The sequence below is a fragment of the Mastigoproctus giganteus genome, chromosome 14 (assembly GCF_048544385.1).
Source record: "Mastigoproctus giganteus isolate SK-2022 chromosome 14, ASM4854438v1, whole genome shotgun sequence".
Taxonomy (NCBI): domain Eukaryota; kingdom Metazoa; phylum Arthropoda; class Arachnida; order Uropygi; family Thelyphonidae; genus Mastigoproctus; species Mastigoproctus giganteus.
In genome coordinates, this window is record NC_143588.1 from 55130602 (window position 1) to 55154994 (window position 24393).

Here is a 24393-nt window from a genome sequence, read left to right on the forward strand (position 1 = left end):
TACTTGTGATTAGTTTCCTATTTGTTACTTTGACTACTGAGTTCTTTGAAGATGTAATTAGGTCCCACTCACTGATGACACCATTTAATGAATTTAAGGTTTTGTGCAGAGTAATTGATACTATCAGCCCACCAAATGATGTATTTAAACAGCCGCTCAGAATGTTTTGGGGTGGCTGTTTCAATCAGGTCTCCAGATTATTTGCAAGAGACAATTAAGCAAAATTATTAGAACATGGAAATACAAGATTTTTTGTCCTTACACATATCAATTTACAGAATTTTAAGCACGTTTGATGGGCTTCATTCATATTTTCTTTCTCAAGAGAACTCTGTTATGTTGAAAAAATTATTTGAAGATCCCTGTTTGAAATTATGACTGTCATTCGCAAGAGATCAAATTTCAACATTCCAAACTTCACCATTTTTGATTCCAAATATTTTTGAATCAAGAATGGTGATAACTTGCCCACAGGTTGAGTGGATAGAGAATTTATCACCAGGAAATTTGGTATATCATTATGACACTGTGCTTCCCTTCAAAGACTTTTGGGTTGATTGGAGTTGTGGTCTACATCAGAAGGTTCTGATCTTCAGCTCGAAAGCTCTACAGGTGGATAATTATTTGTACCCATGATGGCTCCCCTTTTGGACCTGGGTTTTTATCTTTACCACCCAGGTTACTGGCCCCACGATGGGGTGGCCAAGCAAGGGGATTAGTAAAATTAGTAAATCTAAAAATTAAAGAAAAGGGTGCCTTTTTTTTTCTGAGCTCACTTCCTAGAACTTTTAAGATAGTGGGCTACTTAACAGAAAAATGTAATAAGCAGAGAGAAAACCAAGGAGTTGTAGGAGAGAAAACCCTTAAATCGCATAAGTAATGCTTGGCCATGGAAATGCTCGGCACCCGGGCTGATGGTTTCTAGATTTTTCTCTGTTGGGAGCTACAATTATTATACAGGCTATATTTGGTAAATCAATTGCAGAAATTATCAACTTGGCAAGGAACATGATTCCAGACTTGTTGATGATCTGTTGCAGAGGCTTTATGTTTAAGTTGTCATAAATCTATTGCCTGAATATTGCACGGGGAAACCAAGTTTGCCATGGGAAGGACCCAGTACCGAACATTGGGGGAATCCACTAATAACATTAATCCACACAGAGCAGTGTCCATTTATTATCACTCTCTGCTGTCTCCCACTCAACCATCCCTTTATCCATTGCAGCAACTTGACCCTAATGCCATACCGCTCCAATTTACATAGCAGTTTTCCACGTGCAACAGTGTCAATAGCTTTCCTGAAATCCAAGTATATGAAATCAATTTTTTTTTTCCATCCAGTTCCTTTGTGACCAGATCATAGTATCCAATCTAATTGGTCAGACAAGAGTTCCCCTTAACAAACCCATGCTGTGTCTGAACTATTACTGCAGTCTTGTCTAGGAGATCCAGCATCACTTCTGTAACCAGTGAATCCATTATTTCCCCCAGTACATAAGTTAAACTAACAGGTCTATAATTATTGTGTCACCCTTTGAACCTCTTTTATGAATTGGGAATACATTTGCACATCTCTAGTCCATGGGGAACCCCCTGAATCTAAGGATGCTCTCATAATTATGGCTAAGGGTTTGCTTACTTCTCTCGCTGCCTCTTCAATATAACTGGATAGATCCCATCCACCCCAAGTGCCGTTTTTAGGTTTAACTTCGACAATTTATCCTCCACCATACTCTCCGTTATTACAAAATCATTTAGTTCCCTGTTAAAGTTTAGTAAAATTCTGTCCCCACTCCCCTTCATTACAAAATTCCTCATGTGTGAATGTAGATGCAAAATACTCAATCAGTTTGTCAGCTATCTGAATAGGTTCATTATTCAAACCAACAACATCAAGTGGAACAATTTGATTCATCCCCCTTCATTCTAGAGTTTACACAAGTCAAGAAGTCTGTTGTTTTTCTTTGCATCCTTTGCCAACGATTTCTCGTTATTAGCCTTTGCTTTCCTAACTTCCTTTGTGACTTGATTGCAGACTAGTTTATATCTGCCTTAGGCTTCCGTGTCACTTGATATGCATATATATGCATCCATTTATATCCTGATATGCATATACATGCATCTATTTATATGGGATATGCATCCCATGCATTTTTATTCTCTGCCACAAGCCTCATTAGTTCATCTGACATTGATTTAGGTCTAAATCTTGAATGGTATTTCTTAGTTGGTATGAAAAGCCTGTTAGCTTCCAAGATTAATTCCTTACAGGCTTCTCATTTTGAATTCTGTTTTTAATATCACTTATGAACATACAGACACCACTGCAAATTTGCATGAACAACTGCTTGTAATGTTCATTTCAGCCACTCACAGATCATTAATTTCTCCATGAAATGTTTCTTCAGACAGTCAACATATGCTTACATTCATTGATCTCATGACTGACGATTTTATAATATTTACCATTAATACATAAGGGCATTTGCCATATGTTCTAATGATATCACATTGCATATTAATTTTTTTTACTAATGGAATTGATGGAACTGGCAACTGAAAACACCTGTTTTATATGTTTTGTGGCTGCTTCCATTTTTTAATTAAGTTTAGTATTTAAAAGATTACCATTGATTTTTGGATTATTTATAGATGAAAACCAGTGTGTAATTCACAACCACTTCTTGAATCAGAAAATAACAATGATAATGAGAAAGTGTATCATTATTAAATATTGCTTGTTTTTAACAGGAAGTTGGTTAAATTTATTTAACAATAATAATTACTGTAAATTTAATATCATGTTAGTTATTATATAGGAACTGAAGTGTGGTATGCTATTCACCTGAATTCTAGGCACATCTTCAAAGGCATTGATAAACATTTCTTCATCTGCAGCACCTGCATTACCTAACAAAAAACATTCTGGAATTTATATCAAAAATGATGCTTGTGTTGCAGTTACATTTTAACTATTTCAGATTATACACACAAGCAGAATAAACAACCACGTATAAACACTAAGTATCACAAAATGGGAACAAATCAGATATAAGATTTAAATAATATGCAATTAATAAACTAGGATTAGACACCCATTCCATTATTTCAAATACTTCAAGTTCTACACAATGCAACTGACTCACTAAAGAAAAATAAAAAACATTAACACATTACAAGGAAATCCTCACTTTGGAAAACATTCAAAAGTCTAGTGTTGTACAATATGTACAGAGTACATTACATTGCCTAAACAGGCATGGTGATTTTTTTTTTTTTTTGTTGTTGTTTTATACAGCAATAGTGGTGGGGCACTTCACAGATATCCCTCGAAAGTAACATTCCCATGTAAACCAGTAAACAGTTATTAAAATTTTGAAATTTTTTTTTCCCCCTTTCTAAATTCAATCACAGTTTTACTTCAATAGTTTTTGAAATTATTTTCTTATAGCTGTCATACAGAAATTGGGCACAAGAACCTGTCAGGTCCCTGCCACCATTTCTGCAACTATCTGAATTTTGCCTGAAGAATGGCATGGTACCTGAAAAGCCTGACACTGTGTTTGTTTAAAGTTTTAGGTTACTTGCTTTTCCCCAACCACTAGGTCAACAAACATCTGCTGTCTTATCCTCGCGTTTGTAAGATTTGTGTTCACAGCATAAAGACAATACTACATGTAGTATTGTTTGCCAGGTTGTGCCAGTAATTTTACATAAAACAGGACTTGGTGACACTGGAAGATGCAAGGCTCTGCAAAGCCAGATGAGTGTGAGTTGTTGGGTACCGTGAGTTATGTGTAGGTCTACTGTTTATGTTGTTCATCTCGCCACTAAATTACTGGGAAGCGCAATCCCCAAGGAAGGCACCTCCCAGAATCTGTTCATGACATTAGCAGTTGGGCCAGGACAGCAGGAAGGACATCGCGCACTGTCTTCCCTCCAGCAAATTAAAAAGAGGGGGACAGAGCCCAGGAAAAGAAATGAGGGAGGAAGAGAGTTGGATATAATCGGGAAGGAAAGGAGGAGTAGCCACAGGTGAGCAGCAGTGTAAAACCACTAGTGGGTAGAGAACTCTATAGAAGGGCTGATACAAGTGAGGAAAACAATAGGGCAGTTAGCTTAAAAAAAGGGGGATGGGCAGGGAGTAGCCAAGTTTACTCCACAATCCTAGTGCAGAAAGGGGTTAGCAAGGGCTGGATAAAAGACCCAGCTATTTGTGAGCAATCTAGTCCAGGGTACAGTCCTAGCAGGTGAGTTTATCGATGAGCAGTAGTAGCAGCAGCAGCCAGCAGTGAACACCTTTACTTTTGATGAGGTTGTGGCAAGGCTCAAGTGAAGTAAGAGAAGTAGACAGTAGCCATTTGTTTCATTTCTGAGATAAATGTAATATTGCAGTTCTCCTTGAGATGGATCCAATCCTCTGACTTACTGCAAAAACACTTATCATCATAATCCAGTCCCAAATACTTCAACTTAGCCGTAATTGAACCATGGCCAATTATAATGCAGGTATTTTCCCAGTTAGGGTCAGCCAAGTCAGGGTTCTGGAAGTGAGGAAGCTTATCTCAGGAATAAAGTTTCAGGTGATCTCTTTATTATTAACAGTCCATTGAGTTTTCCAAAGTTCATGTACTTCAACCCATAGCCACTTCTTTTGTCTTGATTTCCCGATCGGGCATGGTAGTGAGTGCTATAAATTTCACTGGTTGATGTTGAAGTTGTGTGTCAGTCCAAGGAAGATGATATGTAAGTCCAGGGGTAGCAAACCAGTGATAACTTATTGGGATACAATGGAGGGTTGTACAGCAAGCCCTAGTCATTCTAAGGAAAAAGACTGGATTTAACTACATTTGTCTGTAATTGTTACTTTATCTTCTCTGCAAAATGAGACCAGAGCCCCAATAAGAAATGAAATGGACGAAAACTAACCTTATACATGAGCTTCAGAGCTCTTCCCTGAAGGGGTCTGATTACCTGTTTTGGTAACTGGAACTAGTAATGCTGTATTGTGGGGTTTTATACTTTTCTTTATTATATATTATTACTTCCTTTTATCACATTACATGGGAAACGAATGCTCTTATTTAAATTTTTAGGAACCCTCGCGCCTTACAAGGCCCACTTATTGCCAAGTGACTGTTATACACTGTAAATCTCAAGGAAGATTCTCAGGATCATGAGGCTAATTTTTTTTTTTTTCTTTTTTTAATTTCCAAGTTTGCTCACAAAATTGTGAGAGAGCAAATTTTAATTAAGCTAGCCAGGAGTGTGTTTACTCAGAATAACAACACTCAAAATGGGGGAAAAAAATTAAACTTATATATATATACATGGTGTCTCAAAAACATTGGTACAAAAGTTTAGGGAAGGTAGGTAACATCTAGAGGAATGTGAATCGCATAGGAACCCCCATAACCGGAAACGTAATCGTAAGTCAGTAGACAGCGCTGTACATCAGTTCGCAAAAGGGAAAATTTCTGCTTTACTCATTCAAGCAGTAATCTCCGCAAGAAGAGCATGCATCGATATACGAACTGTGAGCAGGCAGACATGCACCTAGTGTATGGATTAGCAGAGGGCAATGGACGAGCCGCTCAACAAATTTATGAAGACCACTTCCCAGACAGACATATACCGGACCACCATTTGTTTGCACGTGTGCATCAAAACTTGTGCGATTATGGGTCATTTAGAGGTAACAGGAGCAGTGCGGGCAGACCACGTTCGACACAAACTCCCGCCATGGAAGAAAGTGTGTTGAATGCCATTCAGAATGATCCTACCACCAGCACACATGCCGTTGCCTCTGCCTTATGAGTGTCTCGTTGCAGTGTACAGCGTGTCTGCCAAGACGATTCCATACACCCCCTTCATCTCCAAAGGGTTCAGTTACTGCTCCTCCAAGATCATCCTGCATGTGTGTCATTTGCACAGTGGTTTCTCCAAGAAAGTGTTCAAGACTTGAATTTTCCAGCTTATGTTTTGTTCATGGATGAGGCTTATTCAATCAGCACAATGCTCATGTGCAGAATCACGACAACCCACACAGTGTGCGCCCCATTGCGGCACAACATCGCTTCGCAATAAATGTGTGGGCAGGTATGGTCGGTGACTGCTTCGTCGGCCCGTACCTGTTACCATCCCACATGAACTCCGCTAAATATCGTATCTTTCTTGAACAAGTTCTACCAGGGTAACTTGACGATGTTCCAGCAAATGTAAGACGCAACATTTGGTTTCAACATGATGGGGAGCCTGCTCATTATGGAAGGTGTGTTCGCGACCATTTGAACAGGCGTTTTGGGTGTCGATGGATTGGCTGTGGTGGACCCATTGCCTGGCCCCCATGCTCACCTGATTTATCGAGCCTTGATTTCTTTCTGTGGGGGGCCCTCAAATCTATCGTGTATGAATCGCCTGTGGAGACGGAATGGATCTCGTGGCAAGACTCATCTGCACTGCTGCTACAGTCAAAGAAACTCCAGGTGTGTTCGACCGTGTCCGGCAATCCATGCTGTGTCGGTGTCACGCATGCATCGCTGTCTCATGGTGGAACCTTCGAGCATCTGTTGTAACGTCATGAAATGCATCCATCTCTTACTCCATTGTTAATTTTATGTCAAATAAATGTTTGCTACTAATTACTGTCTTGTGTCATTTCTGCTTCTTTTGCCTCTGCTACTACTTTCCCTTGACGTTTCCGGTTATGGGTTCCTATGCGATTCACATTCCTTTAGATGTTACCTACATATCCTAAATGTTTGTACCAATATTTCTGAGACACCCTGTACACACACACACACACACACACACACACACACACACACACACACACACACACTGTTTCAAAAATACATGGCATAACTTCAGGAATGAGTTACTCACATGTAGACAAAAATATTTTATATCAACATAGTTCCGGAAATGCTTGGTTCCAGAGTTATTAACAGGAATGTCTCATCTCCCGCAGGTGATTTCCTTCATCACAAACTACTGACAGAATCTGGTGGTTTTTCATTCCGACCATGTACTCAAATCAGGAGCAACAGATATGCAATTTATGTACGGTTTGGTGGACAGCAATGCCATGGAGGCTCGTCGTTTGTACCACGAAAGGTTCAAACATCCCAGAACAAAGATAGAACATCTTTGTTCTATCTTCGTTCTGGGCTGGAAAACTTCAAACATTTTCCAGACAGAGGACAATCAAGATCTACAACTCCTGAAGTAGAGGAGGAGATTTTGGATGTTGTGCATGCCACTCCTGGAATCAGAACATGCAGAATAGCAATGCAACTGGCTGTTCAACGTGCGACCATTTGGAGAGTGTTGCGAAAATACCAACTGTATCCTTACCATCTGCAACAGATACAAACCTTGTCACCAGCAGATTACCCTGCGCGAGTATTGTTCTGCCAGTGGTTCTTGCAGCAGTGTGGTACAACTCCTCTCTTTCCTGCCTTAGTGATATTCACAGATGAAGCAGAGATCACACGAGACGTAATCCAAAACTTTTACAATCAACATGTATGGGCTGAGAAAAACCCACATGCAATTCTTCCATCACATCACCAATAGCGGTCCAGCCTCAATATCTGGGCAGGTGTTTTTGGTGATAAGTTATTTCGGCCCCATGTACTTCCAAACAAACTCAGGGCAGGCGTACAGAAACTTTCAGGAAAACAACATGCCTGATTCCTTGGACAACATGGCACTGATCATTCGTCAACAAGCACACTTCATGCATGATGTTGCTCCCGCACATTTCAGCCACCTAGCCCACAATTACCTGAATCGAAGGTTTCCTGGTCAGTGAATAGGTAGAGGTAGACCAACTGCCTGGCCTCCACACTCAGCTGATTTAAACCCACTAGATTTCTTCTCGTGGGGCCATTTAAAGAATGTAATTTTCTTCGTAATTTTTTACGAAGAAAGGCTAAGTTTTGCAAATTACAATGTCTGGGGACTAGGCACCAGCGAGGTGATCTGATAGAGGTGTATAAAGCCTTGAATGGGTTGAGCATGCTCAATGCTGAGGAAAGACAGATGTAGGATAGACGTGAGGAAATTTGCCTTTAGCCAGCGGGTGGTTGGTTGGTGGAACAGACTTCCATCCCTTGTCGTGGAAGTTGATAGCCTAAATAAGTTTAAGGCTCAGCTGGACAGGTATTTCGAACGAACAGAGGGGTGAAGTGGAAGTGGTTATTTTTTATTTATTTATTATTATTATTATTTTTTTTTTTTTTTGGCTGATGCTGCATAAGCTTGCTTTCTTGCATCAAATGCCTCTACTAATGCTAATGCTAATGCTAATGCTAAAGTCATTGGTGTATTCAACTCCGGTAACTGATGTGGAAACTCTCCGCAATCAAATTGTGGCAGGTTGTGAGACAATACAAAACATGCCAAGAATTTGGCATCATCTTCGCGAGTCCATGAGATGTCGATGTGAGGCCTCTATTCAGGCAGAAGGTGGACATTTTGAACAATTACTATAAGGTGATGTGAACAGTTAAGTTTCATAGACAGACCTTCAAAACTTGGAAACCAAGCATTTCTGGAACTATGTTGATATAAAAAATATGTTTATTGTCTACATATGAGGAACTCATTCCTGAAGTTATGCCGTGTATTTTTGAGACACCCTATATATATATATAGTTACTAAAGTAAAAGTATAATATGTATATAATCATAACAGTTTACAGCAGGCCATAAGGCCAAAATAACTTATAAAGGCTAAGATAGACTGTGTAGGTCTACAATGCCATACCCTGGAAATAAACATATAATTAGTAATAATATATAAATATATAATACAATAATGATTATGTAGCTAATTATTGATATATAGATACACTGAAAGGAACTTTTTCGAACCACACACACACTTTATGCAACTGAACTAGATAGCACATATTCTTGACACACAGTTAAATCAGAGATACCTTGCATATATTATTCTCATTAGTTTCCCTTCACTAGTTAATCTGTTTAGACAATTATATAAAAAAAACATGATTCATTCTTTTTCTCTTATTTACAAATTAACTCCTAACACTTATACATTAATTTTCTTTACTCCTTGATACAATACTGTTTCAAATAATAATATTCAAAATGTTACATTCATCATTCAACTCTTTATTCTCACTACACTGTTACAATATACTTGTAGACAAATCTTCAGTATCCTAATTTCCCTCCTTGTTACTAATCATTCAAATAAACTACTTGAACACAAATTTTCATCAATTAAAACACTATATTCAGCTTTGCTCATATACCTTATTTATCTATCATTTAAAACATGTTCAGAATCTTTCTTTAAACCCTTTACTTCCCTTCTAACACATTATACATTCACAACTCTCTCAATGTTCCCCTATACACAATATTTCCATCACTTTCCCACTAATACATTTCTTAACCTAGTACCTACCTATTCTCTGTCTCTTTAATCTTTTTTATCTGGACTCTTTCTCTCTATTATTTATTCCTTTATTTCCCTTGCATTATACACTAATCCCTTTTTAACATAATGCCATTAGTATATCTACCTGAGAGATAATTTATCTTTCAAACTTTACTTTCTAGTACTACCCCTTTCGTTAATTATCCTTCTGTTTTACTAACAGCCCTTCTCGTCAACATAGAATATACTTAACACATCACTTACCTACTTCGATATTCTTCTCTTCTTCTCCAGGGAGGTTTCAGGCTTTCATCTTAGGCTCTTCAGGCTGTCATCTAGGGCTTTCCCTTTTGGTTTCCTACATTTGCTTTCTCCTGACTCTGCTTCAGATAATTTTCCGAAATTCTTGGCTGCTTAGGTCTCGCATCCTTGATCTCCGGTACTTCCTGCTTTGACACAACTCTTCCTTTACTACGGATCCCTCAGATGTATTTTTCTCAAAGAGGTCATCTTTCCTGGTTCACTTAGCTTTCATAACTTTTTGCTTATCATACTTAGCCTTCCCTTTTTCTTTGCTACCCTTAGCTATGTTCCCCTCTACTGTCTCGGGCCCTTTTTGCTCTCCCTACATTTCTGCACTTACTGACTTACTTTCTCTACTCTTCTCCACGAACACTTTTTCAGCCACCTCTGTTCCTTCAAATTCACACTGATGACAGCAACCTTTTCTCCGTCATTTGAACCTCCTCCCACAGGACTCTCTACCAATCCAAAGAATTCACTTAACCGTCCTGTCTTTCCTATTTGTTAAAAAAAATATCATAACCCTTTTCCCCATGTGCAAACCAAGCCTTTTTCCAGTAATTTTCTTGTTTATTTTCCAGGGCAGCATAAACCTTTTATGTCTGCCAATCGTCTCCAAAGATAGCTATTTTCGTGTTTTCACATTTGTGAAATATCGTCAACTTACCAAAAAGTCCGCCACGGTGGCTAGGTCTTTTCTGACACAAATGCCAGCCCATCGGGACTTATGTCCAGATGACAAACATCAAATGCTTCTTAATCACCCACATTTCACTGTTCCATTGTTCAGCTTCTAATAAACCTTTCTCACCTGTTGGCCAATGACCACTCCTTCTCTAATAGGAGCCACCGTCTTTGTTTACTCTCAGTTCACCCCTTTTTTGACTGCTATTCAAATTTACACACCTATAAATTCTTATTTCTAAATCCAGTATTCATGCCACATATGTATCTCTTAAATGTCAAAAATTACCTTTCCGTACCAAAGAATAACATAAATCTCAAAAATCTTCCCATAAACTAACTCCCTATATTAGTAAGATCTTACAGTATAAAGCTCCATTTGTGTGTGATCAACGATAATGCGGAGATATTTTAGAGACTGATGGCACTTCAGAGATTGTTGGATCAGCTTGATAACAGAGGATCTGAAAATATTTAGCTTACCTTTTATAAGGAGCATTTTTTTCCTTACTTGTAGATACAGTAAAAAGCATAAAGACAATAACATGAAACCCAGTATTTTCACAATATGGTTGTTATTTTGTGGAAAGCAACATATGTAGTCTCAAATTTTGCATGCAATCAAAGGCACCAAATTTGAAACAAATTTTGAAATATGCATGAAAATCGAAATAACTACTAGTACCAAATATGCAAGTTCTTTAATTTTTTTAATAATATTTACAGTAAGCGCTGGTTATAGTGATCCCCTTTTGAAAAACTGAATTTTGATTCTAATAAACGGTGATTCTAATAAGCGAAAATCGACAAATATTATCTGGAGGCTATAAAAATAAAGATATATAAAGCACAAATTTACACTTTCTTACCAATTAAAAGATACATAAAAATCTGAATATTATTCCGATTTTTATGGAATATAAAAATCAGGAGGGCTATAGCATCACGAGTTTGCCATTTTGTAACTGGAATTCATTCGGGTTCATCTTCATTTTACTCTTTGGCAAAATTATCAGTAACAGACTAGGCAATTTCTTCATCTTTTAAAGCTGCAGTAACTTGTAGATCACCATCTATGTCCACCCAATCATTAAACTCCTGTTCACCCATGTCTTCAGGCTTTTCAACTTGATCAATATCTTAACTTAGTTGCCCATCATGAATAATTATTCTACGTTTTTTGAAACAGTTGCTAATGCAGGTTTTGGAAACTTCATTCCAGGCATTCATTGTCATATCAAGTGCACATAGAACAGTTATCTGCTTTGCGATATTGGATGATGTTCCCAAACCTTCATCAATAGACTGGATGATTCTTTGCCGCATATCCGATCTATAAAGGGTCTTAAAGGATTTTTTTATTCCCTGGTCAAGAAGTTGAATCAGTGATGTGGTATTTGAGGGTAGAAAAACTAATTCAATGTTTTTGAAAGTCAACTTTGGATGAGCTAGGCAGTTAGTCCAAAACCCAATGCATTTTTTTTTTTTTCTCTCTCTTATCCAATTTCAAATCCCATTTACAAAGATAAACTTCAAATAAAGAAGCTGCCATCCAAGCATCGGTATTATTGGCAAATTCAACAGGCAGCAGTTTTACTCCTTTAAAACATCTAGGTGATTTACTCTTGCCGATAACTAACAGCTTCATCTGGATTGTTCCATCATGTTGCATGTTAAAAGAACCATAAGCCTGTCCTTGATCTTCTTTCCTGCAGAGGAATCTTTTAAAATAATGCAGTGGTCTGGGGTAGCCCTGTAGTACATCCTCGTTTCATCTGTATTAAAAATATCTTCAGGATTATAAGTGCTTAACACAGTTTGACAAAAGGTTTTCAACCATGTGTCAGCTGCAGAACTATCGGAATCCTGTTTTTCTCCATGAAGTTTTTGGCCTCTCCTTCCATCACTCCCCTTAAACTCTTTGTGTAGTTTTTCAGCAAAATCATTAGCTTCTTGAAGAAGAATGCTACGATTCATTAGTGCATTAAATGAGCTAGTCTGTTTGAACCAAACGAACAGAGCTTCATCTACTGTTTGACATTTCCCCCCAAGCTTCCTTTTTCTGGTTTCACTAATCACATTAGCGTTTAATGTGCAACGTGATTTTAACAATTTTGATAAAGATGACAGAGGCATTCCTAATTTTACTGCCACTTCCCTTTGACACAGATTGCATAAGTTTAATTTATCGTACGTTTCCATAATTCATAACTTATCTTTTACACTCTTTCTGTTCACTAACTTTTTTTTTGGTAAAAACCACAGCCATTATCAATCCACTGCAGGATGGAAGCCTCCTCAACAATTCATGTTGAGGGAAATGGACCATAATCAGCCATGATGGTCCAGTGCAGGTTGGCAGATCGACTGTATTTAGCAGTCAGGGACTTGAACCCCGATTACCCAAAGAGCGTGTGCTACTGCACTCCCGCTCCTCACCAATCAGCTACAAGGCCTTTTTTTCTGTAGTAAAATTTAAAACACGGTAAATAAGATAAGCGTCAATCAACAAAAAAGCATACAGCACACACAGACTGGAAGTAACACAACACACACAAGTGAGACGAAGTTTAGAAATAGAAATCAAGAGCAGATTTCAGCAAAGGGGAAACACATTACACCATGATTATGTGAAAACACAGAATTCCGGCTATCAGTATTATCACAAATGAATAAGATCGAGTTTTCTACGCCGTTTATTGCACTAACAGAAAAGCCCAATAAACCGAAAACTGCAAATTGTTTTTATTGTTTTATGGTTGCGACCTCTATAAATGTGATCTCCAGAAATGTGCTTAAGAAAAATATCATAGAGGCGTTCAAAATCGATTCTTAAAACCGAAAATGTGATTCTAACAAATTATGAAAGTACAGTGCATTTTATTCATTTGGATCGGTTCTTTCGAATTTGATTCTATCAAGCAGCTGATTCTAATAACCAGTGATCACTATAACCGACGCTTACTGCACGCAGAAATATAACTGTGCTCGGTTTTAAAATTTCATGCCACTTAAAAAAATGGTCTTTTAAATTGGAAAATGAAACAGATTTCCTAAACACTTCCTAATTCATTTTACAAATATACATGGTCTGAATTCTAACCTCAATGATGTCCGTTTCCTCTTGCAGTCTGCCAAACCCCCATGTACTTTTTCTGACAGACTCAGTTATTGGTTGATTCAACTACTGCTCATCTCAGATGCCCAAATTATTCGCTGTATGATTCCTTTCGCCTCAAAGGTGGTACTTGTGCATATGTCCGTTCTGATATTCCCTGTCAGAGACTTGGTAATTTGGAATCTCGTCTCTTTGATCTTCTCTTTCTTAAAATCTCTCTACCTCATTGTGTCAAATTCATCTGTTATCTCTACCGTTCTCCCAACTCCACTAATCACTTGGAGCTCTTTGACTTCCTCTCTTTGCAACTTGACTTTCTCCAGTCCAACTTTCCTAACAGTGAGGTAATTTTCCTTGGTGATTTTAATGTCATAACTCCAGGCTGGCTTCCGTTTTTTAGTCACACTGACCCAGCTGGTCGAGATGCTGAGGCTTTTGCAATTAATAATGATCTTGCACAGATTGTTCATTTACCTACAAGAATATCGGACAATCCTAATCATACAGCCAATATGCTTGATCTTTTTCTCACAAACAACCCTTCTAAGTACACGGTCGAAGTGAGAGGTCCTTTAGGCACTTCAGATCACAACTTGGTGATTGTCTCTTCTCCAATGGAAGCCTTTATCTCATGGCTAATCCCAACCTCATGTTGTTTGACATTACAAGAATGCAAAATGGGATGACCTGCGAGATTTCTTTTCTTCTTTTCCTTGGTCGGATTAATGTTTCAAAACTTCTGATGTCAATGTTTGCTCAGATCGTGTCAGTGAAATTATTCTTCAGGAATGGAATCCTTTATCCCACACTCCACTTTATTGTTAGTTATTTGGTTTTTAGGAGCATTAGCAACTAAGGCCATATTGCTCCGGGGATATGTGGTGGTCATTCCCTGACCTTTCCGCATCCTCCGTATTTGGTGGTGACGGGCTCGAACCCCGGTCTAATCAAGAAGCGTGTGCTACACACTGCTGCTCCTTCCTACCTGGCTACGGAGGCGCCACACTCCACTTTAAAATCTCGTCCTTTATCTAAACCATAGGTTCCCAAACTTTTTCGGGCCACATGTGCTTCATCTTGAACACAGTTATTGCTATACCGATTTTGATGAACCATAGCCCATATGTAAAGTGTATGCTCGAATAACATTATGCACAGTTTCATACAATGGTTTAAACATGAAAATTCGGAATACATATTAAGAGATTGCAAATGCATTAGTTTTTTTTTTTAATGAAAACCCCAAACACGAAAGGTATCAAAACCTATAGTACTTAGTACCGTGCATGGGTTGAAGGAGAAGTATGGGGAGGGGGGGACTTTGCTCTAGAGACTAAACATGGGTTTCACCACTTCAAGCCTCCAATAAGCAAAGTGGTGGTATTTCACCGGTTGATGAAAGTCATCTACCACCTGAGTAAGAATCTTATTGTAATAAATAAAACACCATGAAATATATTACAAAATTGTTTATTTCGAACTTACAAAGTAAAAATACAAAGCAAAAATAACAAATGAATGTGAAGTTTCATACAATGGTTTAAATATGAAAATTCGGAATACATATTAGGAGATTGTATTACATTAGTAAGAATCTTATTGTAATAATTAAAACACCATCAAATGTATTATAAAATTATTTATTTTGAACTTATAGAGTAAAAATACAAAAAAAAAATAAATAAATAAATAAATTAATGTGAAGGATGAGCCTGATGCTTTTTTAAAAGTTTGTTAATATTGGGTTCAACTTTCGTTAAAAACAGTCGTAAATCGCCACGCTCACTTATATACAAACGGTTCCATTTCTTAGATAGTAAATTCGCTACAGCACTAAACCCACGCTCAGCCAAATAAGAAGATGGAAATGCAATTAAAAATTTCTGCACCATTTCCCATAATCTAGGGTACAGTGTCGGTATTGATTTCTGAAGCCAGAACTCTTGGTATCCACTTTTGAATTTTATTTTTAGTTCTTCATTTGTTGTGAGTTCTATGAGTTCCTCTTCTAAATTTGATGATCCTGCTGTGTTTACATGTGAGAAAGGATCTAGAACCCAATTTGGTATATTCATGTTTAGAATATCCTTGAATCGCTCATTGAAATCAACATGGAGAACCTCCAAGTGTTGGCAGTATGTAAGTAAATCTTCCTTTCTGAGAGACACTGCTGATAAATTTGAAAAGTGGCTATATTCCCCTCGGCCTAGATTCCGCTTGAACAGAAGAAGTTTCCGCACAAAAGTGGCAATAACGTTTTTTGTTTTAATTAAATTCCATTCATCACCTTGTAATTGTAGATTGACTTCATTAAATATTTTATAGAGGTCTGTCAAATAAGTGATGTCATTTTTGGATGTAATCAAGTTGGCCCGCAATCCGTCGTCTCTGTTTTCTAGGAACTCGAGTACTGAATCAAACAAACTGTAAAATCGATTCAGACAAATACCTTTTGATAGCCAACGAACTTCTGTGTGAAGCAGCAAACGATTGAAATCTTCATTGTTTTCACTACAAAGTTGGCTAAACAATATGCCACTCAATGAATTGCTTCTAATCTCGTTGACTGCTCTAATAACATAATGGAATGACATATGCAGGCGTTCACTTAAATTCTTCGCAACCAAATGTTGACGATGAAGAACACAATGTATAGCGAGTAAATTTGGTACTGATTGTTTCAAATGCGCTATGAAACCCTTGTGGCGCCCTGTCATTGCTGGAGCACTATCAGTAGCAGCAGACAAAATATTACAAATGGGAATGTCTTTCTCTTGAAAAAACTTATTCATGGTATTAAATATAGATTCTCCCTTTGTATCCGCTTACAAATTTTTAGCAAATAATAATTCTTGACAATCTTTCTCTTCTTTTATGAATCGTACGTATGATAAGAGTAGTGCTTCATTATTTGGGAGAGTTGATTCATCGAGTTGAATGGAAAATTGGCATGTCTTCAAATAATCGCACAATGATTTTTCAACATATTCAGCCATTTCATCGATTCTTCTTTGCACTGAATTATTGCTCAAAGGAATTTTCCTGATGATATCTGACGCTGTCTTATGAAGCACAGTGTTTATTACTTCTTTTACTGCTGGAAAGATTAATTCCTCACCAATTGTGTGTGGTTTTCCTGCTTTTGCGATTAATAATGAAATATTATAAGAAGCTTGTAATCAGTCATTATCTTGTTTAGTGGACGACGCAAAAAGTTTTGATATAGTTGGACGCTTAAAATATTTTTCTCCTAGTACTTGAAAATAGGACAATCTTTATCCTTTTCGTCAGCATGCATTTTAGTCAAATGCTCTTGTAGCCTAGAAGGCTTCATTTGAAAATACTTTTTGGCAAATCAAGCACATAGGTAATAATTGGTTTGTAGGAGACTAAATAAAGCCATATTTCAAATACTCAATACTGTACTGTCGACATTTCTTCTTAGATTCAGACATAATGAAGTAATAAAATTTTTGCAACAATATTCACAAAAAAAAGATTTAATTTACACTTTTTATGACTCCACTTATCTATCACACTTTCAACTGATAATTGTGGCAACGCACACAAAAAATAATGGAACTTATTCCTAGACAGCAAAAATGTACAATTGTGTGTGTGGGGGGGGTGAAGAATGATTTACTTATTCTCTCGCTCGACAATTGTAAGGGGGGGGGGTAAATAAATGATGATGATTTATTCTCACTTATATATTTATTATATATATTCTTTCCATCATACACTGAATAACTCCAACAATTTTTCACTCTCTCTTACATACTCTACGGAGGAAATATCTACTGAATACAGTTCACTCTGTTAATAGCAATTAGAGTTCATGATATCAACTCTTACTTTTAACACATTTCATTAAGTTTCTAACCAATACCTCTAATCACAGAATAGTAACGTACACACTCTTTCTTTCGATCTCTCTAGTTATTGATTCTAATATCTATCACTAACGATAAAAGTTCCACTAACTACAGTTCTTTATTGACTGTCCTGTGCATTATTCCTTTCTCGTCTATTTCTTTGTAACATCGTTTCTGTTAATATATTTCTTAAACAAACTTACATGCAATCTTTTCCTACCACCTGGGTGAGTTTCCGATCCTTCAGGTCTTCCTCCGCGATTTTCTCTCTGAGCTCGGCCTCCACAGACTCGCTAGGTGTGCTCCTGGCTGGACACTTAGACATTCCTACCGCATACTAGAATCTTTCTCCAGGACTGTTGCCTTTTAACTCGCCGTGGAAAACTCGAACGGCCTTCCTTACGCTGATCATACTGCCTTTCGCTACTACTTTTACCCACTAACTAAACTATCATAGTCAGACTTTTTGTACCTGTTTCCAGCACTCGCAAAATTTCTTTCCGCTACTCTCACGCGCCTCTCCCTGGGATTCTCCTCCAGTTCCTTTCCTCTCAGGTTTTGGACTCTGTTTTTCTTGGGCTCTCCTCTCTGCATCACTTTTTTGTTTTCAAACTCCCTTCCTTATTTTTCATCCAATCATTTGGTAGTCCTCCATCTCTCCTTAATTTCATTCGCTCATTTTTTTTCTACGTCGTCCCGACCCTCGTCTGGTAGGTCGAGCTCCCTTCTTTGTGTCGAGAACATCCGGGTGCTAAGCAGCAATCTCAAGAACTACCCTTGGGATGACCATTCCATTTACCTCTTCCATCACGCTCTATTTCAAGTTACTGCCTTGAAATTATTGAGAGTACTTTCCGTGTCGGCCCGTTTGTACTTTGTTTATCACTCGAACACGGTGTGTTCTCTGATCTGAGGTCTTCCCTTTGGATGGAATCCGAAACCGTTCTAGGGTGTGGGCGTTCTTTTGTCCCCTGCTGCCATAAGTTTAGTACAGCCCTACATTCTGTAAACAAGAACCGCATCAAAACTGGCCTTCCCATTGTACTACCTACCAGTCAGCGTCCCTCCTGCTGCCACACTAACCCGGTCCCTAATGAAATGTACACAACGCAAGCAAATTCTTCTGAGTGCTTATCTGTTTTAAACATTAGATATTTTCCAAAAAAATTGGTAAAATTTTATTAACATAATATTTGTAAGAATGGATCTTACATGATCACATATCAATTTATGAATTATTACATCTGCAAAACGGCCTTGGAAGCTTTAAAGATGAAACGAGCTATGGCATTAGTTTAAAATTAGCACCTAATCTGTCTCAAACGGATCAACAGACGCGGAGATATAACTGACTGGTCAAGCTTACATCATTAGCGTTACCAAGGTGATCCAAGGAGAAAATAAAACTGTAAACAATTTTCATGGAAAACAAACAGTTGAGCATCATTACTTGCGAACAGTATTTTGCATTGTCACTCTGTCACAACATTTTGCCTTTACTGCTTTTTGTAATTGTTGTACGAAAGAAATGCAATGAATTGGTTTTGAAAAACAAAAATCTTCTTTCCTTTCTTCAGTATGTATTGTATCTACTAACAAAAAATCAAGGAAATTCATCTGTTGGAAGCCATACTGGAAACGGAAGGGGAAGAAAAAAAAAAAAAAAACGTTGTAAAACTGATCACCACAATGCGCATTTCATAAAAACAAAGTTCGCTTATTGTAATTGTTTTTAGAGGACTAAATCGGAACAGCAGTTTCATGGATGTATATTTGATCTTCTCACGAACTTTCAACAAAATATTTCTATTCATAGCTGCGTTATAAACTTTGAAAACTTATGTCGAAGGAACTTCGCATGCATCTCACCTGGTGTGCAAACGAAAAACAAAAAAAAAAAAAAAAATATATATATATATATATATATATATATATATATATATATATATGCTACGAGTAACGGATTGTTTTATATGCATTTGATACCATCAAAAAATTTGAGGGGAAAATTGAATTTTCATTATCATACACACACCCGAAAAATTCACCATAAAGTCTCATATGTTTGCTTGCTTGAATTCCAATCTGAGCTGCAAATGTAATTTGACTTCTCTTGCACTGACAGAGCTGCTGTTTGCTGAATGAAGGAAAACGGGGTTCATTTTCCTGAAATTTCCACTTCTTTTCATTCATTTGGGGAAAAAAACTGCTTAGGGGAGGGAGTTCACCCTTTCTAGTCCGACCCTAAGGGAAAGAGACAGAGAGAAAGAAATAAAAATACTCTTTTGGTGGGAGGAGGGCCAGGAGATTGTCAAAGGTTCACAATTGTAACTTTCATCACAGATGCTGAAGTTCTAATAAGTCAGTTTCATTGCGGATTCGAAAGTATTTCTTTATTGCATTCAGTTTCACAACAGATACAAAATTCTAATAAGTCAGCTTCATCGTAGGATGCCTAGGTTCAGATTAGTCCGATTTTTGTCCGGTGTGCATTCGATAAAACACCCTCTTTGCTTTATTGTAATTGTTTTTCGGAACAATATTTTGCAATAATCCCCCTGGAAATATTAGCCAGTGAACTGCATTATACATGTCAACGCTGTATAGCTTGTCCTTGACAACATGCCTACTGTTACTTTCCTTTGAGTGACCGCCTTGTACAGATGTTTTATTATGGACACTTCTTTCCAGTCAGTAAAACCATCAGTAGTCGTCCTTTATTGTACCTAAAGTAATTTGTTATGTTGGGGGGAAACTGTTTTTGCTCCTAATTGAAGTAGCACTTTCGAATTTTGCCCAAGTCAATTATCTGCACATATTGAAAATTAGGACAGTAAAAGAGTTGATAATTGGTGCCATTGGTGGGCAGCATTCTGACTAACAAATTTTCTGTTTATACTCCAGGATGACCACACAGTCAGAGGTCCCGAAATAGAGAGAAAGAATACAAGAAACCGCACCGCATTTAGCAGTCACGGACTTAATTGTGTGAAATTGCTCGCCATAAACCACAGCAAAACAAGAGAAGTGATGGGGAGAAAATCAATTTTTTAGCGGAGTTTATCTGTTTATTGCAGTTCAGAACAGCATTATGACTGTGGATAGTGAATTTATTCGGCTTCTGTGTACTAAAACAGAATTTCTCCCTTTGCGATGACATCAAAGCGTAACAAGCAAATATCTTCTAAGAATAATTTTTGAGCAGCCGTTAGTTGCAATCTGTTAGCTTTGTACTGTTAGAAAATATTGTAGTTTTGTGAAGAATACACATTTCAAGAAACAACCCATTATTCATAGCGGATGATCTTTTTTTCCCTTCTTTTGCACAGTTTTCGAAGTTTATAACGCAGCTACAAATAGAAATATTTCCTCAAAATTTCGTTTAGAAGATCGAACCCAGGAAACTGCTGTTCCGATATTGTTTACTACAAACAATTCCAATAGAGCAAACTTTTTTTTTTTTTTTTTTTATCTAATGCGCATTGCAGTGTTATCAGTTTTACACCAGTTTTTCTCGTTTCTAAAAGATGAATTTCCTTGATTTTCTGTTCGTAGGAGCAATACACGTTGAAGAAAGGAAATATGATCTGTTCACCTTTTAAAAACAGTTGTTGCTGCTGTTTTGCTTTATCGCTTCTTTATGTCAACTCACAGTAGCTCGCGTTGTCCCGTTTCAAAAGGCCCTAGGCTAATTAGGGTGGGTTTAGAAAAATAACAGAAAAGGCCTAAAAAAATACACACTTGATGTCACTTTTTGTCATTTGCATGAAATCCAATAGAAGGTTTTGAAAACTGAAGTGGGAAAATCAAAGAAAACAGTTCTAGCTTCACCTATAGTGAATTTCCGCTATGTCCATAGAGTAAAAATTATAGAATTTATTAGATGACCTTTGAACTGGATAAGCTGGATCTCAGGAGATAAAAATACGTATAAGGAGCCACTGACCCCTGGATCGCCTGAACACCCCCCAATTGCTTCTCAACTCACTATCGCCCCCTAGAAGACTTCAGCGGCCACTGGGGGGCGGTACCCGCCCACTCTGGGAACCTATGATCTAATCCTTGGTTTTCCAATAAATGTGGTAAGGCTGTTCACAAGAAGAACAATGCATATCGTAACTGGCTTGTTTCTAATCCTTCAGTTTCATTTTCTGCCTACAAAAAAGCTTGAAACAAGATTTTGAACAGGCTAAGAGTAGAAAACTTGCTTCTTGCCCTAATGGTAGCCGAGCATTCTGGTCTCTTGCCAAAGCAATTGGCCTTTGCTCATCTCTACTCCCACCTCTGTCCAAACCAGATGGTTCTGTTTTCACTTCAGCCAAGGATGAAGCTGACCTGCTAGCATCCCATTTTTCTTCCAACTCATGTATGAATAATCTTCATAAAACACCTCTCACCATTCCCAACACACTCCATTCAATGACTCCTGTGGTCTTCCATACAAAGGATGTCAGAAGGATTTTGATGAATCTTGATGCTAAGAAAGCTCAAGGTCCCGATGATATATCTCCACTTGTTCTCAAAACCTGTGCTCTTGAACTTACTCCTATTCTTTGTCGCCTTTTTTTCACTTTCTTATTCCAAAGGTGTTTTTCCTTCTGCATGGAAATTTGCTCATATCCAACCAGTTCATAAAAAGGGTGACAAATCCCTCCCATCCAATTATCATCCCATTGCAATTACTTCTACTCTTTCTAAAGTAATGGAGAAATTAATTAACCGCCAACTCTTAAGCTACGTAGAAACCTTCCATCTGATCAACGATCGCCAGTATGGATTCCGTCAGTGTCGATCCACTGGTGATATTCTGGCTTATGTTTCCCATTTATGGACTAATTCAATGGAAAGGTTCGGTGAAACTAAAGTAGTTGCGCTTGACATATCAAAGGCTTTCGGTCATGTTTGGCATAAAGGTCTTCTAAACAAACTTCCATCTCATGATTTGCCAACTGTTTTTTGTAATTGGTTATCCAGTTTTCTCTCTGATCACTCACTGAGGGTGATGGTAGATGGCTCTCTGTCTTCTAAATTCTCCACTAACGCTGGTGTCCCCCAAGGTTTAGTTCTTTGCCCCACTCTTTTCCTCTTGTATATTAATGACCTTCTTCATTGACTGGAAATCCTATCCATAGTTTTTCCGATGATAGCACACAGCATTCCACTTTCCATTTTGAGAAACTCTGCCCTGCTCAATCAGCTTCAACTTCTCGAAAATCTGCTACCAATTCCTTAAATGCCGATCTTCTGGTAATTCTCCAGTGGGGCAAAGGCAATTTATAGTTGATTTAAATCTTCTAAAACTCAGTCTTGTCTTATATCTCGCAAAAAGGATTCGTCTTCTGCTCCTATGCTTATCTTTGGTAACACTCCGATTTCTAGGCAAAATGATATATCTCTTTTGGGGATTACTCTGACTTCTAATCTCTCTTGGCACAAGCACATTATAAATATTGCTTCCTCTGCATCTAAAAAACTTGGTTTTCTCTTTCGCTCTCGGCATTGCTTTTCTTCCAAACAGCTGCTCACTCTGTATAAATCGCAAATCCGCCCTACCATGGAATATTGTTCTCACATTTGAGGTGGTGCCCCCAAAACTTCTCTCAGGCTTCTTGATTCCATTCAGAAGAGGGCAATTAGGTTAATTAATGATTCATCTCTAACAGAGTCTCTCCACTTGCTGTTTCACAGAAATACTGTTTCTGCTACATGCCTCTTCAACAGATATTTCCATGGGCACTTTTGTTCTGAATTGACTTCTATAATTCCCACTCTCTCCTTCAAAACAGTCCGAACACGTGCAGCCACCAGCCATTTACTGTCCAACTTCAAACTCACAGAACCAACTTTTCATCTTCCTCGTTTATTCATTCAACTGCCGTTTTCTGGAACAACCTTCCTTCATATGTATTTCCTGAAAATTACAGTCTACAGAAGCTCAAGTCCAATATAAAGAAATATCTTCTTTCGTCTTCTCAACCTCCAACCCAAGCACGGTTTGGGGTTTACATAAAAAAAAAAAAGGAAAACAAGAGAGAGAGAGAGAGACACTAAGAGGCTAGTGTTTCTACTTTTTTTTTTTATAGTATGTTTTAAAGGAATTCTTAGCATTTTTTTTTCTTTTGTAAAAAAGGTTTAAAACAGTTTTAAAATTCGTTTTAAACTTCAAAAGTTACATACAACTTAATGAGAATAATAGCAAAGCTTAACTGATGGTACTCACCTCCAACAATCCACTTAGTTGTATGGTGTTTAGGGCGAAGTTGTGGAAATTCAATTAAGTTGCATAGAAATAGAAATATTTAAAAATAAACAGAGTAGAGATTATTAAAAACCTGTAATTGAAATTTGTACAAAGGAAGAAGTGCACTACCTCATCCCCTGGTTGTCCTATATGAATTGTTGAAACTATGAAGAACTAATAAACAAAGCCAATAGTCATAACGGATGACTTCCATAATAACGTCTTCGGTTGGAAATAATAAGAAAGAAAAGGCACTGTATATTTAAAATCCCAAGTTCCCATGGTGCATTTCTGGACACATGAGAACTTGACGTGTGCAAGTTTCCCGACAGGTGAGAGGTTTGTTGGTTGTTTATTTGGTTTTTAGGAGCATTAGCAACTAAGGCCATACTGCTCAGGGGATATGCGGTGGTCATTCCCTGACCTTTCCACATGCTCTGTATTTGGTGGCCACCGACTCTAACCCCGGTCTAATCAAGAAGCATGTGCTATGCACTGCTGCTCCTGCCCACCTGGATACAGAGGCAGCCTGGGAGTTTCGTATTTAAAACATTAAACCTGGTGTTACAGTGATACCATTCTATGACAAGCGCTTCATGTCGGAAAATTTTATAACTTGACTTTAATTTTATAATATGAATCAATTAGGGGATTGTGGTTGTGGGAGTGCACATGCTCCACGAGTTCGGTGCCGGCTTGATTAGTCTTAAAGCTGTTATAGTGATAATACGCACGTGTGTTAGAAGTTTTGATT

The 24393-nt window shown here is 37.7% G+C and overlaps 1 protein-coding gene across 1 annotated transcript in view; it reads right to left on the reverse strand.

The window, feature by feature from the left end:
* Window positions 1-24393, reverse strand: part of chb (CLIP-associating protein) — a 1004436-nt gene that overhangs the window by 537538 nt on the left and 442505 nt on the right. Inside the window, exon 13 of the mRNA XM_090388867.1 lies at window positions 2849-2913. Coding sequence (XP_090244993.1) covers window positions 2849-2913 — 65 coding nt within the window. The remainder of the gene's footprint in view (window positions 1-2848; window positions 2914-24393) is intronic.